This window comes from Onychomys torridus, chromosome 14, assembly GCF_903995425.1.
Source record: "Onychomys torridus chromosome 14, mOncTor1.1, whole genome shotgun sequence".
NCBI lineage: Eukaryota > Metazoa > Chordata > Mammalia > Rodentia > Cricetidae > Onychomys > Onychomys torridus.
The window spans coordinates 77,938,070-77,960,278 of NC_050456.1; the positions used below are offsets into that span (position 1 = coordinate 77,938,070).

The 22,209-nt window shown below is 47.7% G+C and overlaps 1 protein-coding gene across 1 annotated transcript; it reads right to left on the reverse strand.

Moving 5' to 3' along the window:
• Nucleotides 1-15,982: 15,982 nt before the first annotated feature.
• On the reverse strand, nucleotides 15,983-21,998 carry Hsp90aa1 (heat shock protein 90 alpha family class A member 1). Its single transcript, XM_036206579.1, is given in 11 exon segments — nucleotides 15,983-16,677; nucleotides 17,039-17,372; nucleotides 17,556-17,824; nucleotides 17,975-18,122; nucleotides 18,431-18,621; nucleotides 18,849-19,014; nucleotides 19,127-19,441; nucleotides 20,151-20,284; nucleotides 20,658-21,024; nucleotides 21,121-21,282; nucleotides 21,800-21,998. Coding segments are annotated over 10 exon segments (2,196 nt in total). The 5' UTR covers nucleotides 21,800-21,998; the 3' UTR covers nucleotides 15,983-16,567.
• Nucleotides 21,999-22,209: the final 211 nt, after the last annotated feature.

Sequence of the window (22,209 nt, forward strand, 5' to 3'; positions counted from 1 at the left end):
ACATAATAAAAATAAAGCTGGGCCTGGTGGTACACACCTTTAATCCAAGCACTTGGGAAGCAGAAGCAGACCGATGTTGGTGAGTTTGAGGCCAGCCAGGTCTACAGAGTGAAGCACTAAATCTTGGCTGTTCTGACACCTGCAGGGTTTAGGTGAGGAAAGGTCACCTAGCTTAGAGCTGGGGAAACTGAGGCTGAGAAAAGTGGCACACTCAGCGGTACAGAGTGAGGGCCAGAGATGACCAGGCTGGCCTCCTGAGTGCTTGGATTAAAGGCATGCGCCACTGCCATCCATCTGTAATAGCCTTTTTAAAAATATGTCTTGCCTTCAGAAGGTGAACTTTTGCTGGACCTTGCAACCAAAGTTAATATGCTCTGAGATCATTTAAAACTACGCACTCACAGGGGCTGGAGTGGTGGCTCGGTGGTTAAGAGCACTAGCTGCTTCCCCAGAGGATCAAAGTTTGATTTCTTGTGTGTATACAGTGGCTTACAACCTGTAATTCCAGTGTCAGAGGGAATCTGACGCCCTCTTCTGGCTTCAGAGGGCACTGCATGCACACACGGTACATAGATGTTCAGGCAGACTCATACACATAAATAAAAATAAACACATTCTTGATCAGGTGGTGGTGATAGTGCACGCCTTTAATCCCAGAATGCTGAAGGCAGAGGCCAGCCTGGTCTACAAAGCAAGTTCCAGGACAGCCAGGGATATGCAGAAAAACACTGTCTTGAAAAAAAAAAAATCTCAAAAAAAAAAATAAATAAATAAAACACTGCACTTGCCGGGCTGTGGTGGCACACACCTTTAATCCCAGCACTTGGGAGGCAGAGCCAGGCAGATCTCTGTGAGTTTGAGGCCAGCCTGGTCTCCAAAGTGAGTTCCAGGAAGGGCGCAAAGCTACACAGAGAAACCCTGTCTCGAAAAACCACTGTGCACTCAATCTCTTTCCCTACTGTGTATTCAGCCTGTTTAGTTTAACCCACGTGGGGGTCAGAGGGCAACTTTTATTAGCTGGTTCTCTCTTTCTTCCATGATACCGAGGATTGACCTCGGGTTTGCATGGGGTAAAAGCACTTTTACCCATAAACCATCTTACTAGCATCCTGTGATGTTACCTGTAAGTCATCTCCTAAACCCATCCCAGCGATGTTTCCTGGCTAAACTTTCTGGAACTTTCTTTCCTAATTAAGGTTAAAATGAACAGTAAAGGGGGCAGAGATGGGGTTCCAAAAGGATGGCTGCCCTTAGCCCTGCCTCATTCCTCCATCCCAGGTCCCTTTGTCCCTGGATACAGCTGCTTCTGGCCTCTGCCCAGCAGCTCCAGGACTGGCACGAGACCCTGAGTCTCAGAGGCCTTCTCTAGGGACACTGTGAGGTGTGGGTGGGCTGGTGGAACAGATTGGACCCCATGTCTACAATCCTTACAACTGGGAGAATATGAAACCATGCACTTGGCTTTATTTTTGTAAACTACCTAAAGAAACTTCTAGAAATCAATGCATCTACCTGAAGTTACCAAGTCTCTACCTCCAGGCAAGTTCTATTTTTAGTTTTTGGTTTTGAATTTCTCTGTGTAGCCCTGGCTGTCCTGGAACTCTGTAGACTATGCCGGCCTTGAACTCAACAGAGATCCACCTGCGTCTGCCTCCTGAGTGCTGGGATTAAAAGCATCACCAACACCGCCCAGCCAAGTTCTATTTACTAACCTCCAACCCTGGGTACTTTACTAAACATCTGTCTCTACCTAGCCCCTGACAGGTCATACGGCCAGCCCAGGACTGCCATAGAACCCCGATCTCATCTCTAAACTGCGTGGCCAGGCCCATTGCCTACCTTTCCACTGGTGTTTCGGGGGGGGGGGGCTAACCCAGATCTTCCTGCTATACAAATCTTACTCGTGAGGACATCTCTGCACTCTGCTTGCTCAGACAAAAACAGGTCACCTGATCCCTCTTACTTCAAACCCCACGCCCAGCTGATCAGCGAATGTTGGCTCTTCTTCCCACCCCTGCCCAGGCCTGAGTCTAGCCTTTCACCTGCCTCCCAGAGAGCTTCCCCTGAAGACTCAGACCACCACCCACCCACCCTCCGGGCTACCCTGTCCCTCTGGGGACCCTTCCCAAGCCCCAGCCCATCGGTTTACCTTCCACACCCAGGTTTTGACCTCTGCCTGGCTGTCCCCCTTACCCACAACTGTCTTGGGCTTTTTATTTTCAATTTTAAAATGTTTATTGGGCTAGAGAGATGGGTCAGAGGTTAGAGCATTGACTGCTCTTCCAGAGGATCCGGGTTCAATTCCCAGCGACTACATGATGGCTTACAGCCATCTGTAATGGGATCTGATGCCCTCTTCTGATATGCAAGCAGAGCACTGTATACATAATAATAAATCTTTTTAAAAAAAAAATCACTCGGGAGGCAGAGGCAGGCAGATCTCTGTGTGTATAAGGCCAGCCCAGTCTACAAAGTGAATTCCAGGAAAGCCAGGACTACACAGAGAAATATGTCTCAAAAACAAACGAAAACGTTGGCACAGAGACTGACTTTTTAGATAGGACTCCCAGCCCCCAACACAAGAAATCCAAGCCAAATTGTCCAGTAAGATTGCACCAGACAGAAGCGTTTCTTCCAGGAACCAATGGAGCCGAGAGTACATGGGCAAGCAGAGTTTCTGTAGAGGTAATGATCAGGGTCCATAAGGAACGGAAACAAAAAGCCTTGTACTAGTTTGCCAAAAAGCCTAGTGACCCACACGAGAGCACACCTTTAATCCCAGCACTCGGGAGGCAGAGGCAGGCTGATCTTTATGAGTTTGAGGCCAGCCTGGGCTAATGAGTTTGTTCCGGGAAAGGCACAAAGCTACACAGAGAAACACTGTCTCGAAAAACAAACAAACAAACAAAAAAGCCTAGTGACCCAAAGGAAGCTGGGGAGGAGCTCACCTCATCTGGCATTTCCAGGGACAGCTCATCACTGAGGGCAGCTGGGAGCAGAGATCACAGAGCAATGGAGGACAGCTGTTGAGGGCTTGCTCGGCTTGCTTTCTTACGCAATCCAAGACCACCAGGACCACCTGCCCATGGGGGTTGGGTCTTCTAACATCCACTAATCAAGAAAATGCCCCACAGCCATGCTCACAGGTAAATCTCATGGAGGCAACGCCCTCTTTCCAGGTGACAAAAACCAACCAACACAAACCCTACCCCAAGAACCCAATTTTTTAAATGTCCCAAAGCAGGCGGTAGAGGTGGGTCAGAGGTTGAGAATGCTTGCTGTACAGTCACAGGACCTTCAGATACCAGCACCCACACAGCAATCCAGATGTTCACGACCATAACCCCAGCTTTGAGCAGGGCAGAGCCAGGAGGATTACTAGGTGGATGAGAGAACCCAAACCCTGAAGTTTGGGGGGAGACCCTGCCTCACAGGGACAAATGGAGTGATGGGGCAGGAGATCCAGCACCCTCTTCTGGTCTCCAAGGACACAGGAGCAAACATACACAATTGCATACACACACTTGTGCATACACTCACACATGCACACAAATATATCAACTTTTTTTTTAATGTGCACAGATGGGGCTGGAGAGTTGACTGTGGTTAAGAGGGCTCACTGCTCTTGCAGAGCGAGTTCCAGGACACCAGGGATACACAGAGAAACCCTGTATCAAAACACATAAACAAAAAGGAAAAAGAAAAGAAAAGAATACGGAAGTGTTTAAGAAAAACTAAAACCACAAGCCAGGTGTGGCAGCACTGGCTGTGTTTTTGGCACTTGAAGCTGAGGCAGGAGGCTCAGAAGTTTGAGGCTAGCCCAAAATCCTAAAAAACAACCCAGCTGTGGGCTCAGCCTCAGGCTGTCTCCTAGGAACCCGGCACGCAGCTGTTGTTACTTGCCCGTATGCCCGGGACGCCGGCTCAGTCCCTAACGTGGCAAGAGTTCCCAGTAAGGATTCTCAACAACCCACCAGCAATCCCGTTCAAACCAGCACATCTTGTCCTGCACTAGCATGTGTTCCCTAATCACCTTCCCCCAGTGTGCTAAGAGGATTAACTTGAGGAGCCTGCAAATCTGAGATGGGTTCTCCCAGCTCTGTTGACCTAGTCTACCCTATCTCAGGATGCTCCCCTGCTGTAAATGCCTTCTGGGACAGCTGAATCATCTACAAGTTTCAGGAGACAGCAAATTACCCTAAATGCCCTGTGCCTCACCTGTAAGGACCTTCAGAGAGGCTGACAGGCTCTGTATTTGGTGCACAAATCACAGATGGCTGTTTTGTTTTCCCTATCTTTAATTCTTCTAAGACTGACACCTCTTTCTCTACTAGGTACTGTTCTGATCAAATACCTTTATGTTTGTTTTCCTTTTTGCCGTGTTGGAGCTTACACCCAGAGTTTTAGGCAAGTGATTAACACTGGGCTGCAGTCCTAGCCTGAGCAGACATTTTGCACATATGTGTGATCACACACGAATGATCATGCCACAGTGGTCCTGTGGGGGTCAGACACAAACAACTCCCGAGAGTCAGTGCTGGCCTTTCATGCAGGCTTTGGGGATGAGCTCAGTCTGTCAAGCGCCTACACTGCCTGAACTGTCTCGACAGCCCCCTGACCATTCTAACATTAACAAACTAAAAAGGAATATTTATTTCTTTCTAGTTTGCAATTTCCTGTACCTGATGACTCCCGATAAAATGTCAAAACCAGACTCAGGGTGTACCTCGGTAGTGGACTGGCCGCCAGCACAGGCATGGCCCTGGGTCCACTTTGAAGCACAGGGTTGGTAGGGGTACAGGTGAGATGCAGTCCAAGGCAATGCTGTCCAATCTGGAAAGCCTTCTCCCCACAGGGAAGGTCACTGGGCTGGGTGGGAGTCAGCCTTTCCAAGGAGCCTGGGTTTTAGCAGAACCCATTGGACCACAAAGTTCTAACCAGAAGGAATGTCTCAGGCAAAGGCCTATCCACAGTGAAGCTTCAACCAGGGTCTTAGTTCTCATTCCAAGTCAGTTTTGTCTAGAGGAAATCCCGCAGGTAAAATATATTTTATTTTAGATGCCCCCCACCCCCCACCCCACCCCCGCCTGCCATGGCCTTGAATGTAGCTGTTAATCTGGCATGTTAATTCCAGGATGCCCCAGAATTCTCCTGTGGGGTTCAAAGGGAGCAGGGGAGGGGTGCTCAGCTCTGGGTAGAGGGTCCCTGCTCTCTGACAGGGGAGTAGGTCAATCCTGGGCATCTCTTGGCCCTTCCCAAACCCCACTCTGTGTCCAGGGCAAATGAAGGGACCCCACACATACTTCTATCCACCTTGCAGCAAGGTCTCCTGGAAAGAGTAAGCTCCCCAAAAAGGCAAGAGGGCAGAGCCACCTACCCTGAGGGGTCACATCTTCATCCTCAAAGGACAGTGACACCCCCCCCCACCAGGTGGAATCTAGCCGACCCTCCTCTTACCATCCTTCTAAACACATACCCATACCACCTCTGTCCTTTACAAGTGCCCTTGTGGAGACCTTGGCTTCAGTGGACAGCCACATCTATCCAGAGATCCAGGCTGGACCACACATACTCTTCCCAGGAAAGTCAGCCCAGATTTAGCCAGCTATAGAAGAGATTGGTCCTGACAGTAGCTGGACTGGGGACACCAAGTTAGGCCCCTGTGAACCTGGCTGGCAGCCAGTGTGACCCTGGGGCTGATATCATGTAAAGCAGTTCACTAGCTTCAAGCTGCAGGTTTGAAGGGCACAGGACTGGTCATTCAAGACTTACCTCCTGGATAGGATGTTCATTTTGGTCCCCCAAGTGGTCACCCATGAGCCAAGAAGGGAGGCAGGTGTCCTGTGCTTCAGGCCTGTGTGAGGTCACAGCTATCTCCATGGCAACCTAGTGTGCACGTTCCTGGGTCCACCCAGGACCACAGGCCCTAAGTCCCAGCTCCCACCACCCTTCCTTAGTTCACAGAGCCCAGAGTCCTGCTGTTTGCCCGCCCCATGCTCCACGAGCCGTCCCACCCATCCTGTGACAGGCCTGATGCCCACAGCCACAGTGCTCCAAAGAGCTGTCCCTTCCTTGGGTTCGAGGCGTGCTAGCAGGCTGCACTTAGAGGCCTTCGGAAAAGCCAAGACTGGGGAACTGACCTGTGCCCCAGAACATCTTCCAATAGTTGGCTCTCCTCTCCAGCTTAGGATTTTGTCCCACACTGCCGCCCTAGCGTGTCTCACAGCCAATTCACCAGGCCACTCCCCCCCCCCCCCTCCCAGCCACCCACAGCTCTTCGAAGTGTGGGACACTGAGGTATTACTATGTGGCTCCTACACTGTCTTCTCCCAGCAGGCTGGCTGGGGGACTTTGAATCCCAATTGTGGAGCCACCTTGAACTCCCAGGGCAGATGGATGAGAAAGGACATCCTTGATCACCTGTGCATTTGAAGGCGGTTCCCAGTACTCTGGCTATGTAGATGTGAGGATGGAGAGGCACTAAGGAAAAGGTGGGACAAGATGAGAGGATAACTCAGTCACTGAAGGGGAGGAGGGAACTTGGCTAGTTTCTTGTCTCCCCCACCCTTGGGCGCCTCTGAAATAGATGATGGAAAGCCACACAGGTGAAATCAGGCAGAGGGGAAGCCCAAAGGAGGACCTAATGGGAGGGGACCTATAGAATTAAGGGAGCCATGTACGGTGGCTCACACTTGTAATCCCAGTGCCCAAGAGGTAGAGGCAGGAGGATCAGGAGCTAAAGGTCATCCTTGGCTACTTAGTGAGTTCAAGGCCAGCCTGAGCTACATGAGACCCTGTCTCAACAACAAACACATAAGGAAATAAGAGTGGACTATTGCTGGGCGGTGGTGGTGCATGTCTTTAATCCCAGCACTGAGGAGGCAGAAATAGGCAGATCTCTGTGATTTCCAGGCCAGCCTGGGCTACAGAGCAAGTTCTAGGACAGCCAGGGCTACCTAAAGAAACCTGTCTTGAAAAACAACAGCAGAAAAGACATAAGAGGTCCCTTGAGGAGCTGGATCTCCAGGCAAGAAACTGGGGACCTACAGCCAATGACACCATTAAATGGTTGTGAGCCACCGTGTGGATGCCGGGAACTGAACCCACGTCTTCTGCAAGAACATCAAGTGTTCCTGACTGCTGAGGCAGCCCACCTTTACGCTTTCCATGCTGGAGCTCCAGGTAGCACCTTGCATAGGCCAAGCACAAGCTCCACCTCTCCACTGACTGACATACTAGCTGCCTTCTATTTCTGCTCTCTCTTTTTCCTGCATCTCATTTATTCTTTGACAATTTCATTTGTGCGTACGATGTATCTGGTCTTAGCCACCCCAATTTCTTCCTCCTACTTCCTTTGGCACCCTTAACATGTCCGCCTACCACTTTCACATCCCCCCTTTTTTGGCAGCCAACTGAGTTTACCTCATGTTGTTAGCTGCCTTTTGGACTTGACTTTGCTGGGGCTTCGTCCTTCAGTGCAATTGCTGTGTCCTGTGCAGAAGACTGTTTCACAGCGCTCTTCCCCATCCTTCAGCTCTTAGGCCCTTTCCACCCCTCTTCCGTATTCCTGACCTTGGGGTTGTTGATAGAGATTCCTACTTAGGGCTGAGCCCTGACAACCCCTTCTTTTCAGTGCTTTGACCAGGTTTTTTTTTAAATTTCTTTGTTTATTTTTGGTCATTCATTTGCCTCAGCAGAATGCTGTTTATTGAAGGAGGGAGGAGACCTTCAATACAGTTTACAGCACACTGGGAGAACCCCGGTGGGTAGATCACTACCAATGTTTTACACACTTGCATCTAAGCTGTTAACGCCCAATATGGTGGATACACAGACAAGGAGCTTCCCTTAAGCATTCAGGAGGGTGGAGCCCAGCAGGGAATCAGCATAGGGAGGACATCAAGGTCAATTGACCAGTTATGAGTCTGCCCTGCTGTCCACAGCAGGAGAGTTAGCTGGCTAAGATTGAAAGCAGCACTAATCCATGATATAAGCATAAAGTTTGGTAAGTCCATTTAGCATTTAGGGTCTTCCTGGGGCTTATGAATGCATAAGCCACTGGTTCTCAACCTGTGGGTCCTGACCCCTTTGGGGCTGGTTCACAGAGGTGGCATACCAGATATCTACATTATAATTCACAACAGTAGCAAAATCACAGTTATGCAATACAAAAGCGAATTTTATGGTTGGGGTCACCACATGAGGACCTGCATTAAAGGGTCGCAGCATCAGGAAGGTTGAGAAGCACTGGGATTTTGGCAGGTTCACAGTCCCGGGGATGCATTCTCTCCTGTAGAGCACACCTTAGATCCGTGCAGGAAGTGGTCACCGCTGTAACCTTCACACGACTGCTCCATGGGGGCACACGCTACCTGAGGTTGCTATTGGAGCATGCAGCGTCCAGTGCTGAGGAACCACCAGTGGCTGTCCTCCCCAGCAGCCTATACAGGCCCTTTCAGCTGAGTTCCAGCTTGATCCATGTCCTGCAAGCAACAGGGTCTTCCTAGCTAGTCGAGGTGGGCACCCAAGAGCAATGGTAACAGCTCACATGTCTGAAGGGCCATGGGGAGCTCCTTACCCAGTGATTAGTGTTTTCAAATCCACTTTTGTTTTATGTGTTTGGCTCTTCTGCACAACCTGTCTATGCCCGGTGCCTATGGAGGCCAGAAGAGGACATTAGATCCCCTAGAAAGAGAGTTGCAGTTGTGAGGCACCAAGTGGGTGCTGGGAATCAAACCCTGGTCCACTGGAAGAGCAGCCAGTGCTCTTAAACACAGAGCAATCTCTCCATTCCCCAATAATTTTTGTTGGTTTTTTTTTGTTTTGTTTTGTTTTTTGAGACTGGGTTTCTCTGTGTAATAGTCCTGGGTGTCCTGGAACTCACTCTGTAGACCAGGCTGGCCTTGAACTCATTGAGATCTGCCTGCCTCTGCCTCCCAGGTGCTGGAATTAAAGGCGTGCACCACCACTGTCTGGCAGAGCAATGTATATTCTTATTTTTACAGTTTTTTTTTTTTTTGAAATAGGTTCTTGGATCTTATGCAGCCCTGGTTGGCCTTGAACTCACTATGTGGCCCAAGATGACCAGGCACTTCTGATTCTCCTGTTTCCACTCCTGAGTGCTGGGATTATAGGCATAGACCATCAGCCATTTTATAAGGTGCTATGTTTACTACTTTGGTTGGTGGTGGGACCTGGAAGAGTAGAGCCTAAAAATGAGGTGGACTAAAGTCTCATGCAATAACCAATTTGAAGAGAGGTCTCCTGAGTAAAGTTCTCATGAGCTCAACCTGTATGACAGCTGCAGCTGGGAAACACACGTTTTCTCAGAGGCACGGAAAATAATAGACAGTTGTAACGAGTAATCTGAAGTAAACTCACTCCTATCCGCTACACCTGGGAAAACACAAGCCACGAACAATTCGTGTTTGGAGGAAACTGAGCTCAGCAGACTCTTGTTTTCTTGGAGTTTTCTCATAAGCACCTAGAATTGCCCTTGCAGGACTCCATCTCGGACCCCGGTCCAACAGTGCTGGGGACTGCGCCTGGGTGAGCAGGCCACCAACGGTTGCAGCTCCAACCCTTACATTTCTTTTCATCTTGGGCAGTTGCTTTATTCTGTTTCATTTCACTTTGAGACAGGGTCTCATTATATATCCCAGACTGGCCTCAAACTCGACAGCCTCCTGCCTCAGTTTCCCGAGTGTTTAAGAAAAGAGGAGACCAAACCCTCTGTGTGCCTCTCAGTTTTGTCTGGATGTGTCCCCAGTGTTGCTCAGGTTTGCTCCGTTCCCTTCATTTCTGACAACTAGGGTTGCCAGGCTTGTCTAGTTTAGGACAGTTAGGCATTTTTAAACTTCCCATGCCAACATTTCTCTACCTTTCTCCTAAGATGAAGCAGGCAAATTTCTCTAGTTCAGGCCAGTTCTCTCAGGGGAACTGTAACTTCTCAGCTGTGCCAAATTGATGCCCAAGAGGAAGGTTCACACCTCAGAAGGGCAGAGTATACTTGTTGTCAGACTTAGATCATTTTATTTTTGTTTGGTGCTTTCTTTTTTGGTTTTGAGACAGGGTCTCACTATGTAGCCTGGCTGATCTGGATCTCATTATGTAGATTAGGCTGGTCTCAAACTCATAGGGATCTGCCTGACTCTGGTTCCTGACACACCTCCACTAAGCCCATCCATCAGATGTCAGCTTAAAATGCACTTCCTGGAGCTCATGAGGAAGCTCAACCCGCAACAGCACTTGCTGCCAAGCCTGACAACCTGGCCCTCAGTTTGTCTCTGGAACCCACATGATGGGAGAAGAGAATGGACCCCTGAAAGTTGTCCTCTGACTTCCACACATCACACACACACACACACACACACACACACACACACACACACACACACACTATATTTTAAAGGAAATATAAATACAATGCGTTTAATGCATTTTCTGCCTGGTGTGGCAGCAGGCAAGTAATCCCAGCACTTGGAGGCTGAGGCAGAAGGATGTTATCACCATGAATTTTAGGTTGACCTGAGCTACACAGTGATGTCAAGGCCAGTCAGGGCTATGTAGTGGGTGCTGCCTTAAAAAGGAAACATCAGAGTGGCGCAGGCCTGGATCCCAGCACTTGGGGAGCAGAAGCTAGAACAGGGTGCAGTGTCATCTTAGTTACATGGGGAGTTAGGGGCCAGCGTGGGCTACATAGGCCTGTGTCAACACAAACAATAACCAACTACCAAGCAGACAGAAGATAAACCGACTGGAGGGGGGTTCAGCATTAGCAGCACATACTTTTTGCAGAGAACTTGGCTTTGATACCCACATCAGGCACCTCACAACTGTCTGGAACTCCATGTCGTCCCATTTCCCACTGTTTCTCATCACGTGCTCGAACCCTAACTCAACACACACGCATTCACAACTTAAGAATCTTTTAAATCTTTAACAAGTGGTTCAGCTGGCAGAGAACACCCACACTGGGGTTCCCTCCTAGGCCCCGGATTAGGCACAAACACACTCAAACACCTGTTTTCACTTATTCCCTTAATTTTTTTATTATGTATTTATTTATTATATATACAGTGTTCTGCCTGCACACATCTCTGCAGAAGAGGGTGCCAGATCTCATTACAGATGGTTGTGAGCCACCATGTGGTTGCTGGGAATTGAACTCAGGACCTCTGGAAGAGCAGCCAGTGCTCTTAACCTCTGAACCATCTCTCCAGCCCCTCTCTTATTTTTTAAGATGTATTTACTTTTGTATGAGTGCTCTATCTGCATGTCTGCCTGCATGCCAGAAGAAGGCGGTATCAGGTCCTATTATAAATAGTCATGAGCCACCATGTGGTTGCTGGAAATTGAACCCAGGTCCTCTGGAAGGGCAGCCAGTGCTCTTAACCGCTGAGCCATCTCTCCAGCCCTGAGAGCACTTTATTGAGAGGGGAAGAAAAGTTAAAGTGGCTGATTTGTGACTCAGGCAGAAAAACAGAAAAGCAAATGACCTTGAAGGTGCCATTTTTCTTTGTTTCTTTCTTTCTTTTTTCTTTTTCTTTTTGTTTTTTGAGACAGGGTTTCTCTGTGTAGTTTTGGTGCCTGTCCTGGATCTTGGTCTGTAGACCAGGCTGGCCTCGAACTCACAGAGATCTGCCTGGCTCTGCCTCCCAAGTGATGGGATTAAAGGCCTGTGCCACCACCGCCCGGCTAAGTGTCATTTTAAGAAGAGAGAAAGGGGAGGTCTGTGTTAGAATGGGCTAGGATGCTGTGGTATATTTTGATTGGGCATTTATTTAGGTGTACCAAAGGGTTTCTGTTGTTGTTATTGTTTGTTTGTTGAGACAGGGTTTCTCTGTGTAGTCCTGGCTGTCCTGGAACTTGCTCTGCAGACCAGGCTGGCCTTGAACTCAGAGATCCTCCTGCCTCTGCCTCCTGAGTGCTGGGATCATAGGCATGCACTACCATCACCTGGCTCCAAAGGGGCTTTTGGTTTTTGGACTTCAATACTTTGATAGCTGGACCTTGGTGGTCAGCCTCAGGGGGAGGAAGTGGCCAAATAAGGGACTAGACCTTGGTGACTAGCTTTAAGAAAGAAATCTAAGGCAGAGAGAACAGAGAGTGATTACCACGTTCGAGCTGGCAGGAGTCTCCTCATTGACCCCTCCAGTCCTAGAATTCCCATGGTCAAGTGTCAAGGCTTTGAAGTGCCTTCATGGGAAGGTGAAGCATGCTGCAGGCCAGCTCTTGGCAGTCAGTTCAGCTTCTTGGCTCTGCAGTAATTTACTAATCTTTGTTCAGATTTTGGTGTAGCTATTAATACATAGTGACTCACCAGAAGCGCAGTTCCTGGAATGTTCTTCCCAAGGAGGTGATGCTCCTTCCCATGGAAGACAACTCTGCAAATCATTCTTTAAAGATCTGAGCACATCTAGAACCCTTAGACAGGGGGAACAAAGCTTCCTAAATGATACAAAAGCATGTAAATGAATTGCCCTGGGCACAAAGGCAAAGTTGTATTTACCAGTTATTCATCCCACAATTATGGATCAGGCGCCTGCCTTGTGCACCAAGCCGGCAGTGAAGAATTTCTGTCCACACCTTTCTTTGCAGCAGACAGGAGAGGCAGGCCAACCTGCAGCCACCAGTCATTCCATTGCAGTGTGCAGTGGAAGGTACAGGGTAGCCTGGGGGTGTAGCGCAGTGGTAGAGCACTACCTTACAATGTGAGAGGCACTGGGTAACATCCCCAGCCCCAGAGGGAAGGATGGAGGGAGGGAGAGAACGCAAGGAGAACAATCAAGGGCATATGTCACAAAAAGATGTTCTCAAGAGTGGCATCTAAACAGAGGCAGACAATGCAAAGTGTTAAGCTGGAACGCAGAGCAGAGACCATGTCAACCAAGTTAGTGCTCACTCAATCAATCAGGGATGCTGTTTGTGGGTGATGAAATGTTTTGAAAATAGTTGTGTGAACTGGGCATAGTGGCTTATCCCTGTAATCTTAAACACTGAGGGAAGATCTCAGTGTTTAGGATTCGCACAAATTCATGAAGTGTTCTATATTTTTTTTTAAAAAAAGAGAAGCTATGGATGTGCCTCAGCTCAATGATAGAGCACTTGCCTAAAATGCTTGAGGTCCTACATTTAATCCTCAAGACTAGACATACACCCAGAGCAGGGAATGATGGGGTAGACTTGTAATGCCACACTTGGGAGAAGAGCTCAAAGACAGTTTTGGCCATGGGAAGGAAGTTCAGGTTAGCCTTGGCTGTTAAGACCCTGTGTCAGCCAGGTGGTGGTGGCGCATGCCTTTAATCCCAGCACTCAGGAGGCAGAGGCAGGCAGATCTCTGTGAGTTCGAGGCCAGCCTGGGCTACAGAGTGAGTTCCAGGGTAGGCTCCAAAGCTACACAGAGAAACCCTGTCTTGAAAATAACAAAAAGACCCTGTGACAAACTGAAAGGAGATCCCTGTGCTGGCCTGGGGGGAAGGATCTCATTTCAGTAATTGTTTTAATCAGATTAGTGTGGGGGCCTGTCTGTGGAGGGTTGTCTTCTTGATATGGACCCAGCCTATTGTGGGCATCATCATTCCTACGCAAGCACATGTATTTGCTTACTATATAGACAGAAGAAACCGTTCAGCTTAAGAAAATGGGCAGGTGGGTACATTCATTCATCTCTGCCCTTACCTGTAGGTGTGATGACTAGCTGCTTAAATCAGTGCTGCTGACTCTTACAAAATGGTAGTCTAAACCGGGCGGTGGTGGCGCACGCCTGTAATCTCAGCACTCGGGAGGCAGAGGCCGGTGGATCTCCTGAGTTCGAGGCCAGCCTGGTCTACAGAGTGAGTTCCAGGAAAGGCACAAAACTACAGAGAAACCTAGTCTCGAAAAACCAAAAAAGAGAAAGGTAGTCTATATTTTTTTTTTTTTTTTTTTTGAGACAGGTTTCTCGCCTGTCCTGGAACTCACTTTGTAGACCAGGCTGGCCTCGAACTCAGAAGATCCGCCTGGCTCTACCTCCCGAGTGCTGGGATTACAGGCGTGCACCACCACTACCCAGCCCCTTTAAAAATTTTAAGATTAGAAAACTAAAAAATCCTCCAGAACCAGGCCGCATGTGGTGCATGTCTGCATGTCTTTAGTCCCAGGAGAGGCAAGCAGATATCTTTGACTTCCAGGCCAGCCTGGTCTAGTTTCAAGACAGCTAGAGATGTCTCAAAGGTAGAAGGGGGTGGGGGGAGGCCTAAAACGGGGCTGTATGCACGACTGCAGTGCATTTTCTTAAGGATTGAGGGGGGTGGGGAGGGCCCTGCCCATTCTGGGTGGTGCTGCTCCTGGCTGGTGGTCCTGGGTTCTATAAGCAGGCTAAGCAAGCCATGAGGAGAAAGGGAGTGAAGGGCTGAGGAAGAAGCTCTTCCATGGCCTCTGCCTCCAGATTCCTTCCCATCTTGACTTCCTTTCATGATTAACAGGGCTGTGGAGGTGTAAGGTAAATAAACCCTTTTCTCCCCCCAGTTGGTCATGGTGTTTCATCATGATAGATGCCCTAAAACAATCTCATAACTAATTGGGCCAGCGGATGAGTTTACTCGGTTGTCTCTACCTTTTTACTGTTGTAACTACTGTTGCGAGTATATGCACATTGTGTAACCACCACCATCATCCAACTCCACTTTGAACTAGACTTCAACCTCCCTGTTGCTTGAGATAAGGCCTCATGCAGTTTAGGCTGGCCTTGAAGTCCTAATCCTGCCTGAACTTTGTGTTAGGGGATGGAACCCAGGACTTCATGCATGCTAGACCACTACCATCTGATAGCCTGCCCCAGCTTATTTGAATCTATGTAGACTACTTCCTTTGCCTCCTCAGTGATGGAACTCTAAGAGGTAGAGTGGGATCCTATAGTATTTGGCTTTTGTCTTTATAAGGGTTATTAGTACCACCTGACACTCAACTCTTCCAGCTGGTATCACTCTTAGTAAAAAAGTATCTCAAAGGCTTTGACTTAGAATCTGAACACTAGGCTTTCTCAACCTTCCTAATGCTCCCTTTAATACACTCAATGTTGTGGTGATCCCTAGCTGTAAAATGTTGCTACTTTAACTGCCATTTTTCCTTTTAGTTATCTGGGTTTTCTGATGGTCTTAGACAACCACCATTCTAACCCAAGTTGAGAACCACTGCCTTAGGGCCTCAAGGACTAAATGTTCCTGTTCCAAGTATTTAGTATCTTAGTGCCTCCTTCCTGTGCCTCCATCACCCATGCGTTCTGATCAGGATCCTATTATAAATTATGTACTGCCACCACTTTGAGTTGCCATTCTATGTCCAGGGCTGTTTGTGTATGGTACTGGTGAAATTAGGATCCTGTACATCCCACACCAGAGGCTAGCTACACCATCCAAGTTGTCACACTCGGGTGAGCAGGATTTCCCTGTAAAACTTTGCTGGCTTCAATGCTCCTGTTGCACCCTGTCTACCTCTTCCTAAACCAGTTTTTTTGTTTTGTTGTTTTTCAAGACAGGGTTTCTCTGTAGTTTTGGTGCCTTTCCTGGAACTCATTCTGTAGACCAGGCTGGCGTCAAGCTCGGAGATCCACCTACTGGGATTAAAGGTGTGTGATACCACTGCCTGGCTCCTAAACCAGTTCATTGCTTAAGTAATTTAGACACAAATGCCCAAACACTACCAGTTCCAGCAAACAAAAAAAAAAAAACCAAAAACCCACCCAAAAACTATTATGGCTTTACCTTAGAGGAACACTTGCTCAGCATACAGGAATCCCATTTCAATTCTGCATAATGCCAAATACTGGACATCAGCCCCCCAAAATTAAGGCTGGTTAGTTACAGCTTAGTGTATCAACATTTGGACAAGGTAGAATAAGAAAAAGTAAAGACCAATACAGAAGCCAGTCGGTATTAAATCATCTCCATTCCACTGGGCCCAGATCTATGGAGCTATTAAGCAGCCACCTCTTATTAAAAACAAAAAACACACTTCACACCTTTTTTTTAATCTCATCTGTATTTGCCTTTTAAAGTATAATATGACCGAGCACTGTATTTCCATTCACAAGCCTTGCTGGGTTACAAGACCTAGGGGAAGCATAGGGTTTTGTTCTCGGTACTTTGGAAAACAAGCCACATGGGGAATTCTGTTTTAGCTTGTGTTCTTCTAAGACTACAACATGCAGAATTACTACAGGGGATGAAAAATTTTAAGATGAAACTTAAGCCTAATCTTAATTCTTTTCCTTTTAAACATGAAGCTAAATCTCAGAATACTTCCAAGTGACAAATTATTTGGTCTACTAAGGAATCCAGCTTCTGAACTGCTAAACACTTCAGACCACAAAGTTAATAGGTTACATTACGTCTTACAACAAACGTTCTACCAACCTGTTGAATTAAACCTATAGTATCACAGTACGACAAGTAGAAAGAAATTTGATCTTCCCCTTAGTTTACATGCCACACAGATGTTTTAAATGTTAACAAAAATAAACAAAAATCCTGGAAAATATATCAGAGAAGGAATGAAAGTAAGCATCAAACAAGAGTTCTGGTGAAGTTTAGTCTACTTCTTCCATGCGTGATGTGTCGTCATCTCCTTCCAGGGGTGGCATCTCTTCAGTTACAGCAGCACTGGTATCATCCACAGTAGGATCATCTTCATCAATACCTTGTTTGAAAATAAGTGTTGCAGTTGTTAATGCCAGCCTCAAATGACTCGCTTTAGACTGAGCATTAAAAAATACAAAACCAAATACCCCCAGGAACCTCTTTTATCCCGGGCAGGGCAGGTATGCCTGTAATCCTCAGCACTTATGAGGCAGAGGCAGCAGATCAGTCCAAGGCCACCCTCAGCTACCTGAGGCTAAGTCTGGCCTAATGACTATTCAAAACAAAGGACACTATTCATCGCTTACCCCTTACATAGCTGAGGTCTTCCACAAGGGCAATCAATAATCTAATTTTTATCTCAAATAGCTCAAAACATTCAACCCGTTTCTTTTCCTTCTAACATGTAGTCTGCAGCTTACCTAGACCAAGCTTGATCATCCTGTAGATCCTGTTAGCATGTGTCTGGGGATCTTCCAGACTGAAGCCAGAAGACAGGAGTGCAGTTTTATACAGCAAGATGACCAGATCCTTCACAGACTTGTCATTCTTGTCAGCCTCTGCCTTTTGCCGTAGGGTTTCAATAATGGAGTGATCAGGGTTTATTTCCAGGTGCTTCTTTGCTGCCATGCAACCCATTGTTGAGTTATCTCTGAGGGCTTGAGCTTTCATGATCCTCTCCATGTTTGCTGTCCACCAGAATGTGCTCGTGACAATACAGCATGGAGATGTCACCAATTGGTTTGATACAACCACCTGTTTAAAAACAAAAACACATGAAGTGATGACTAAGGCCTATAAAAATTTAGCAGAAATGCTAAATATTTACAAATATAGGTACCAATCAGCAGTTATGTAATCCAAACTATTTTTTTCTCTTCTAAGATAAAAGGACCAAGTAGCAGGTCAGTGATAGAAAGCAGGGAAACATTCACATACCTTTTCAACCTTTTTCTCCAAAATATCTTTCATAATTGTGCAGAGGTTTTCAAATTTTTTCTTTTTCCCTTTCTGTTTCTTTTTCTCCTCTTCATCTTCTGGGAGTTCCAGTCCTTCTTTGGTAATGGACACAAAGGTCTTACCCTCCAATTCCTTCAACTATTGCACACAATACTCATCAGTGGGCTCAATCATATAGATTACTTCCAAGCCATGCTTTCGGAGATGTTCCACAAAGGCTGAGTCAGCAACTTGGTCCTTGGTCTCACCTGAGAAATATATTGTAAAGTTACTACTACTTTTAGAAATGGTTTCATGCACTCAACTTTTCTACCTAACTACATACAGGCTTAAGTGTCAACTAGACTGGACACTCTTGCTTGTCCTCAGCATCACACAGGTAGAGAAAACACTATCACCTGTGATAAAGTAGATGTGCTTCTGGTTTTCCTTTATTCTGGTGCAATAGTCCTTGACAGAAACCATCTAATCTCCAAAAGCAGATGTGTAGTACCACAATAATTCTGAAAGCTTCTTCTGATTTTGAGAGTCTTCATGAATTCCAAGCTGAAACACAAACCATAAGGCACATGAACATTTCCCACATTTACAGACAGCCTTTTACCCAAACACTTGGAAGACACAGGTATCGAAGTTTGAGGCCAGCCTTTAATTCCCACACTCAGGAGCCAGAGGCAGGAGGGTATCTGTGAGTTCAAGGTCAACCTGGTCTACAAAGTGAGTTCCAGGACAGCCAAGGCTGGTAACAGAGATACCCTGTCTCAAAAAACACAAAGCACTTCTCAAAAAAAAACCACCAGAAACCAAAGCTAATTTAAAAACTGCCAATAACAGGAAAATGTGTCAACACCAACCTTTATATTTTTTGAGAACTGCTCATAAAACTTTTTGTAGTTCTCTTTATCTTCTGCCAGTTCAGTAAATAGTTCTAAACATTTCTTGACCAAATTCTTTCTGATAACTTTCAAAATTTTGCTTTGCTGCAACATTTCACGGGAAATATTTAGAGGAAGATCCTCAGAATCCACCACTCCTCTAATGAAATCTGCATAGGAAAAGACCAAAGGTAACTAATCATTCTTAAACCCTGTAATGCATCATTATCTTTTGTTTATTTCCAGGGGACTGAACACAGAGCCTCAAGTTAGGGAAGGACTCTGCCAACAGGTTACACCCTCAGCCCCCATAAACCAGTACAGTTTACCCCAGAAGTAATAGGATCCATTTTCTTGACTGTTGTTAACACTGCTTATTCTTCCTAGTCATACTTACTCAGATACTCAGGGATTAACTCCTCACAGTTATCCATGATGAAAACTCTCCACACATACAACTTGATGTTGTTCTTTTTCCTTCTGTTTTCAAACAGATCAAAAGGAGCACGTCTTGGGACAAAAAGAAGGGTCTGGAATTCCAATTGTCCTTCAACAGAAAAGTGCTGCAATAAAAGGAAACACTTTTATAACTGCACTCTATAGTGAGTGCTGTGAAGATGACCCCACCTGACAAACTGCAGACTAGCTTTAAGCATGCAGTAAGTAGTCACTTACCTTCACTGCCAAATGTTCTTCCCAATCATGGGTTAAGCTCTTGTAAAATTCACCATACTCTTCATTATTAATGTAATCAGGATTTCTGGTCCAAATATGCTTTGTTTTGTTGAGTTCTTCTTGATCAGTGTACATTTCTCTTATCTTCTTCTTCTTCTTGTCACCATCCTTCTTTTCTTCTTCTTCATCAGAACCAACATCTTCTATTTCAGGCTTGTCCTCAGACTCCTTTTCTTCATTTTCCTTCTCTTCCTCTTTCTCTTCTTTTTCTTCAGCTTCATCATCACTGACTTCCTTATCACGTTCCTTCTCCACCTTCAAAGACAAGTCACCTCAATGTCTACATTAAACAACTAAACGATACAGCTAAGGAATGAAATATAAATAAATCAAAATAGAGTCAAACCCAACAAGGCATCACGTAACCAAAGGCTTCTTTCTCATCAGTATTGTCTATACTTTCAACAGCCCCTTTCAGAATATAAGGATCTAACAAACTGGTTCCAAACAGGCTTCTCACTACTTCCAGTAAACACTAGATTTACCATTTTTAAGAACTAGGGGCTTGGGGAAGAGCACTTGCCTAGCAAGTGCAAGGCCCTGGGCTCAGTCCCCAGCTCTATAAAAAACTAGGATCTTTAGGCTGGAGAGATATCTCAGAGGTTAAGAGAACTGCCTGTTCTTCCAGAGGTCCTGAGTTCAATTCCCAGCAACCACATGGTGGCTCACAACCCTCTGTAATGAGATCTGATGCCCTCTTCTGGAGTGCAGGCATACATGCAGAAATACTGTATACATAACAAATATTAAAAAACCAAAAACCTAGGATTTTGGCCAGCCATGTTGGCACACGCCTTTAATCACAGCACTTGAGGAAGAAGCAGGGGGATCTCTGAGTTTGAGGTCAGCCTGGTCTACAGAGTGAGGGATAGGACTGCCACAGCTGTTACACAGAGAAAACAAAAAACCAAAACCTAGCACTTTAGTTATTTCAGTTTACTCTGAAGTTGAAAGGAAAACTCACGAAGAGAGTAATGGGATAGCCAATAAACTGAGAATGTTTCTTCAAAATCACTTTTATTCTCCGTTCCTCCAAAAACTCGGTTTGGTCTTCTTTCAGGTGTAAGATAACTTTTGTTCCGCGGCCCATTGGTTCACCTGGGGAATGGAAAAAGGTGATGGCCTCAATTTAAATGGCTGAGACAGTATTCAAAGTCTGTAACCTCAGTGCTTGCTGGAGGCTTGAGGAGGAGTGAAATGATTACTGGTTCTCACTCTGCTCCCGAACCCCAGTTTGCACTGCTGAGCAAACATTACCTGTACATACAATTTCTGTATTTCCTCCAGCAACCCAGCTCCTCAAACTCACCCTCTAAATTTTGTTGGAGGACTAAACTACACATCAGACTACTCCTGAACTTTACAATTCTCCCACCTAACATTCAAGCACTCGACTAAACCTAGTCAGGCAAACACCGCCACCCCCACCCCACCCCACCCCATCTCTGCAAAGACTCTGGCTTTTGCCTACCTGTGTCAGTCCTCACTGTGAATGAGCCCCCTGCTGAGGATTCCCAGGCATACTGCTCATCATCATTATGTTTCATGATCACAGTCACTTTCTCACCAACCAAATATGCAGAGTAAAAACAAACATGATACTGGCCAGTCATAGAGATATCTGCATCAGCCTGCAAAGCCTCCATGAAGGCTTTGGCAACAGACTGTGCAATAGTACCAAGGTTATTGATCAGGTAGGCCTAGGTCATTCCAATTCTAGTATCCAAAATTGTGAGTGTTCAATCCTGTTTGTTGGGAATAAGATTAATGTACAGCTCCTTTCCAGAGTCTAGTTTACTAGGGTCCGTCAGACTCTCGTATCTGATCTTGTCCAGAGCCTATTAAGAAAACACGAAAAAAAAAACACCGTCAAGCATGCAGCAGGGGGAAATTTCCTACTGAACCGAGACCTAGCTCTCCCAGGATACACTCACATCCGAAGAATTTGAAATCAGCTCCCTCAGAAAGATCTCTTTGTTTGAATGGAAAGTATTGATGATTAAGGATATCAGCTGTGCGATTTCAGCCTGAAAGGTGAAAGTCTTGACCTCCTCCTCCTCCATTGGTTGGTCTTGGGTCTGGGTTTCCTCAGGCATCTAGGAAAAGAGCACAGGGCTTCTTTAAAGCCTCCCGGCCTGCCCGTCTGCAACCGTGCGAATTAGGGCTAACGGGTTTGAAGAGCTCGATTGTCTGCGGAGGGGACCAGACAGGACAAGGAGGCGACGAGGGGAGGCCGGCTGACAAAGGGATGACCTCATTCCAGAATGCGGTAGTGACGAGGCGCATGTGCGCGCCTCCGGGAGGACGCTCGGGCCCGAGCGGCCCCACGCACGCCGTCCCCAACGGCCACCCTCCCCCACCGCCCTCCGCTCCGGAGCCCGCCGAGGCCCGCGGCGGCCGACGCACGGGGCGGCAGCGCAACGCTCGCCCCGCGCCCGACTCTTCCCCTCGGCGGCGGCCGGGGCCTGGGCCCGAGCCTGCGGCCGCCCGGGGCCCGGGAATGGCGGCCCACCTCCGCGGGCACAGGGCCTCGGCCCCGCCGGGCCGCCTGCAGCGCCCGGGCTCGCCCCGCGCAGGCTCGCCCGCCGCACGGCCCGCACACAGGGCCCTCACCTTCGCCGCTGCGTGACCGCGCACCGACCGCGACCGTCCGCACCACCACGCCGAAGCAACTGGCGCGCCGCCGCCCCGCGCCCGCCTTATATAGCGGCGGGCCCGCCCCGCGCGCGGAGCTCTTTCCAGAAGCCTCCCGAACCTTCCGGAAGAACCCTCCCCAACCGTCGCCGCGCCCGCGCCTGCGCCCTGTCAGCGCCCCGCCCCTCCCCGGGAGCGCGCGGGACGAGCGCAAGCCCCTCCTCCACAGCCAGGTGCTCTTGCACAGGCGTGGTCCGGCATTCCCGGCGAGGCGCGCGGGGGCGCGCGGGGGCGCGCGCTGCCGGGCACGCACGCACGCACGCACGCACGCACGCACGCCACCCAGCGCAGCGCATGCGCCTGAGGGGCGCCCCGGGAGCGCTCCGGTC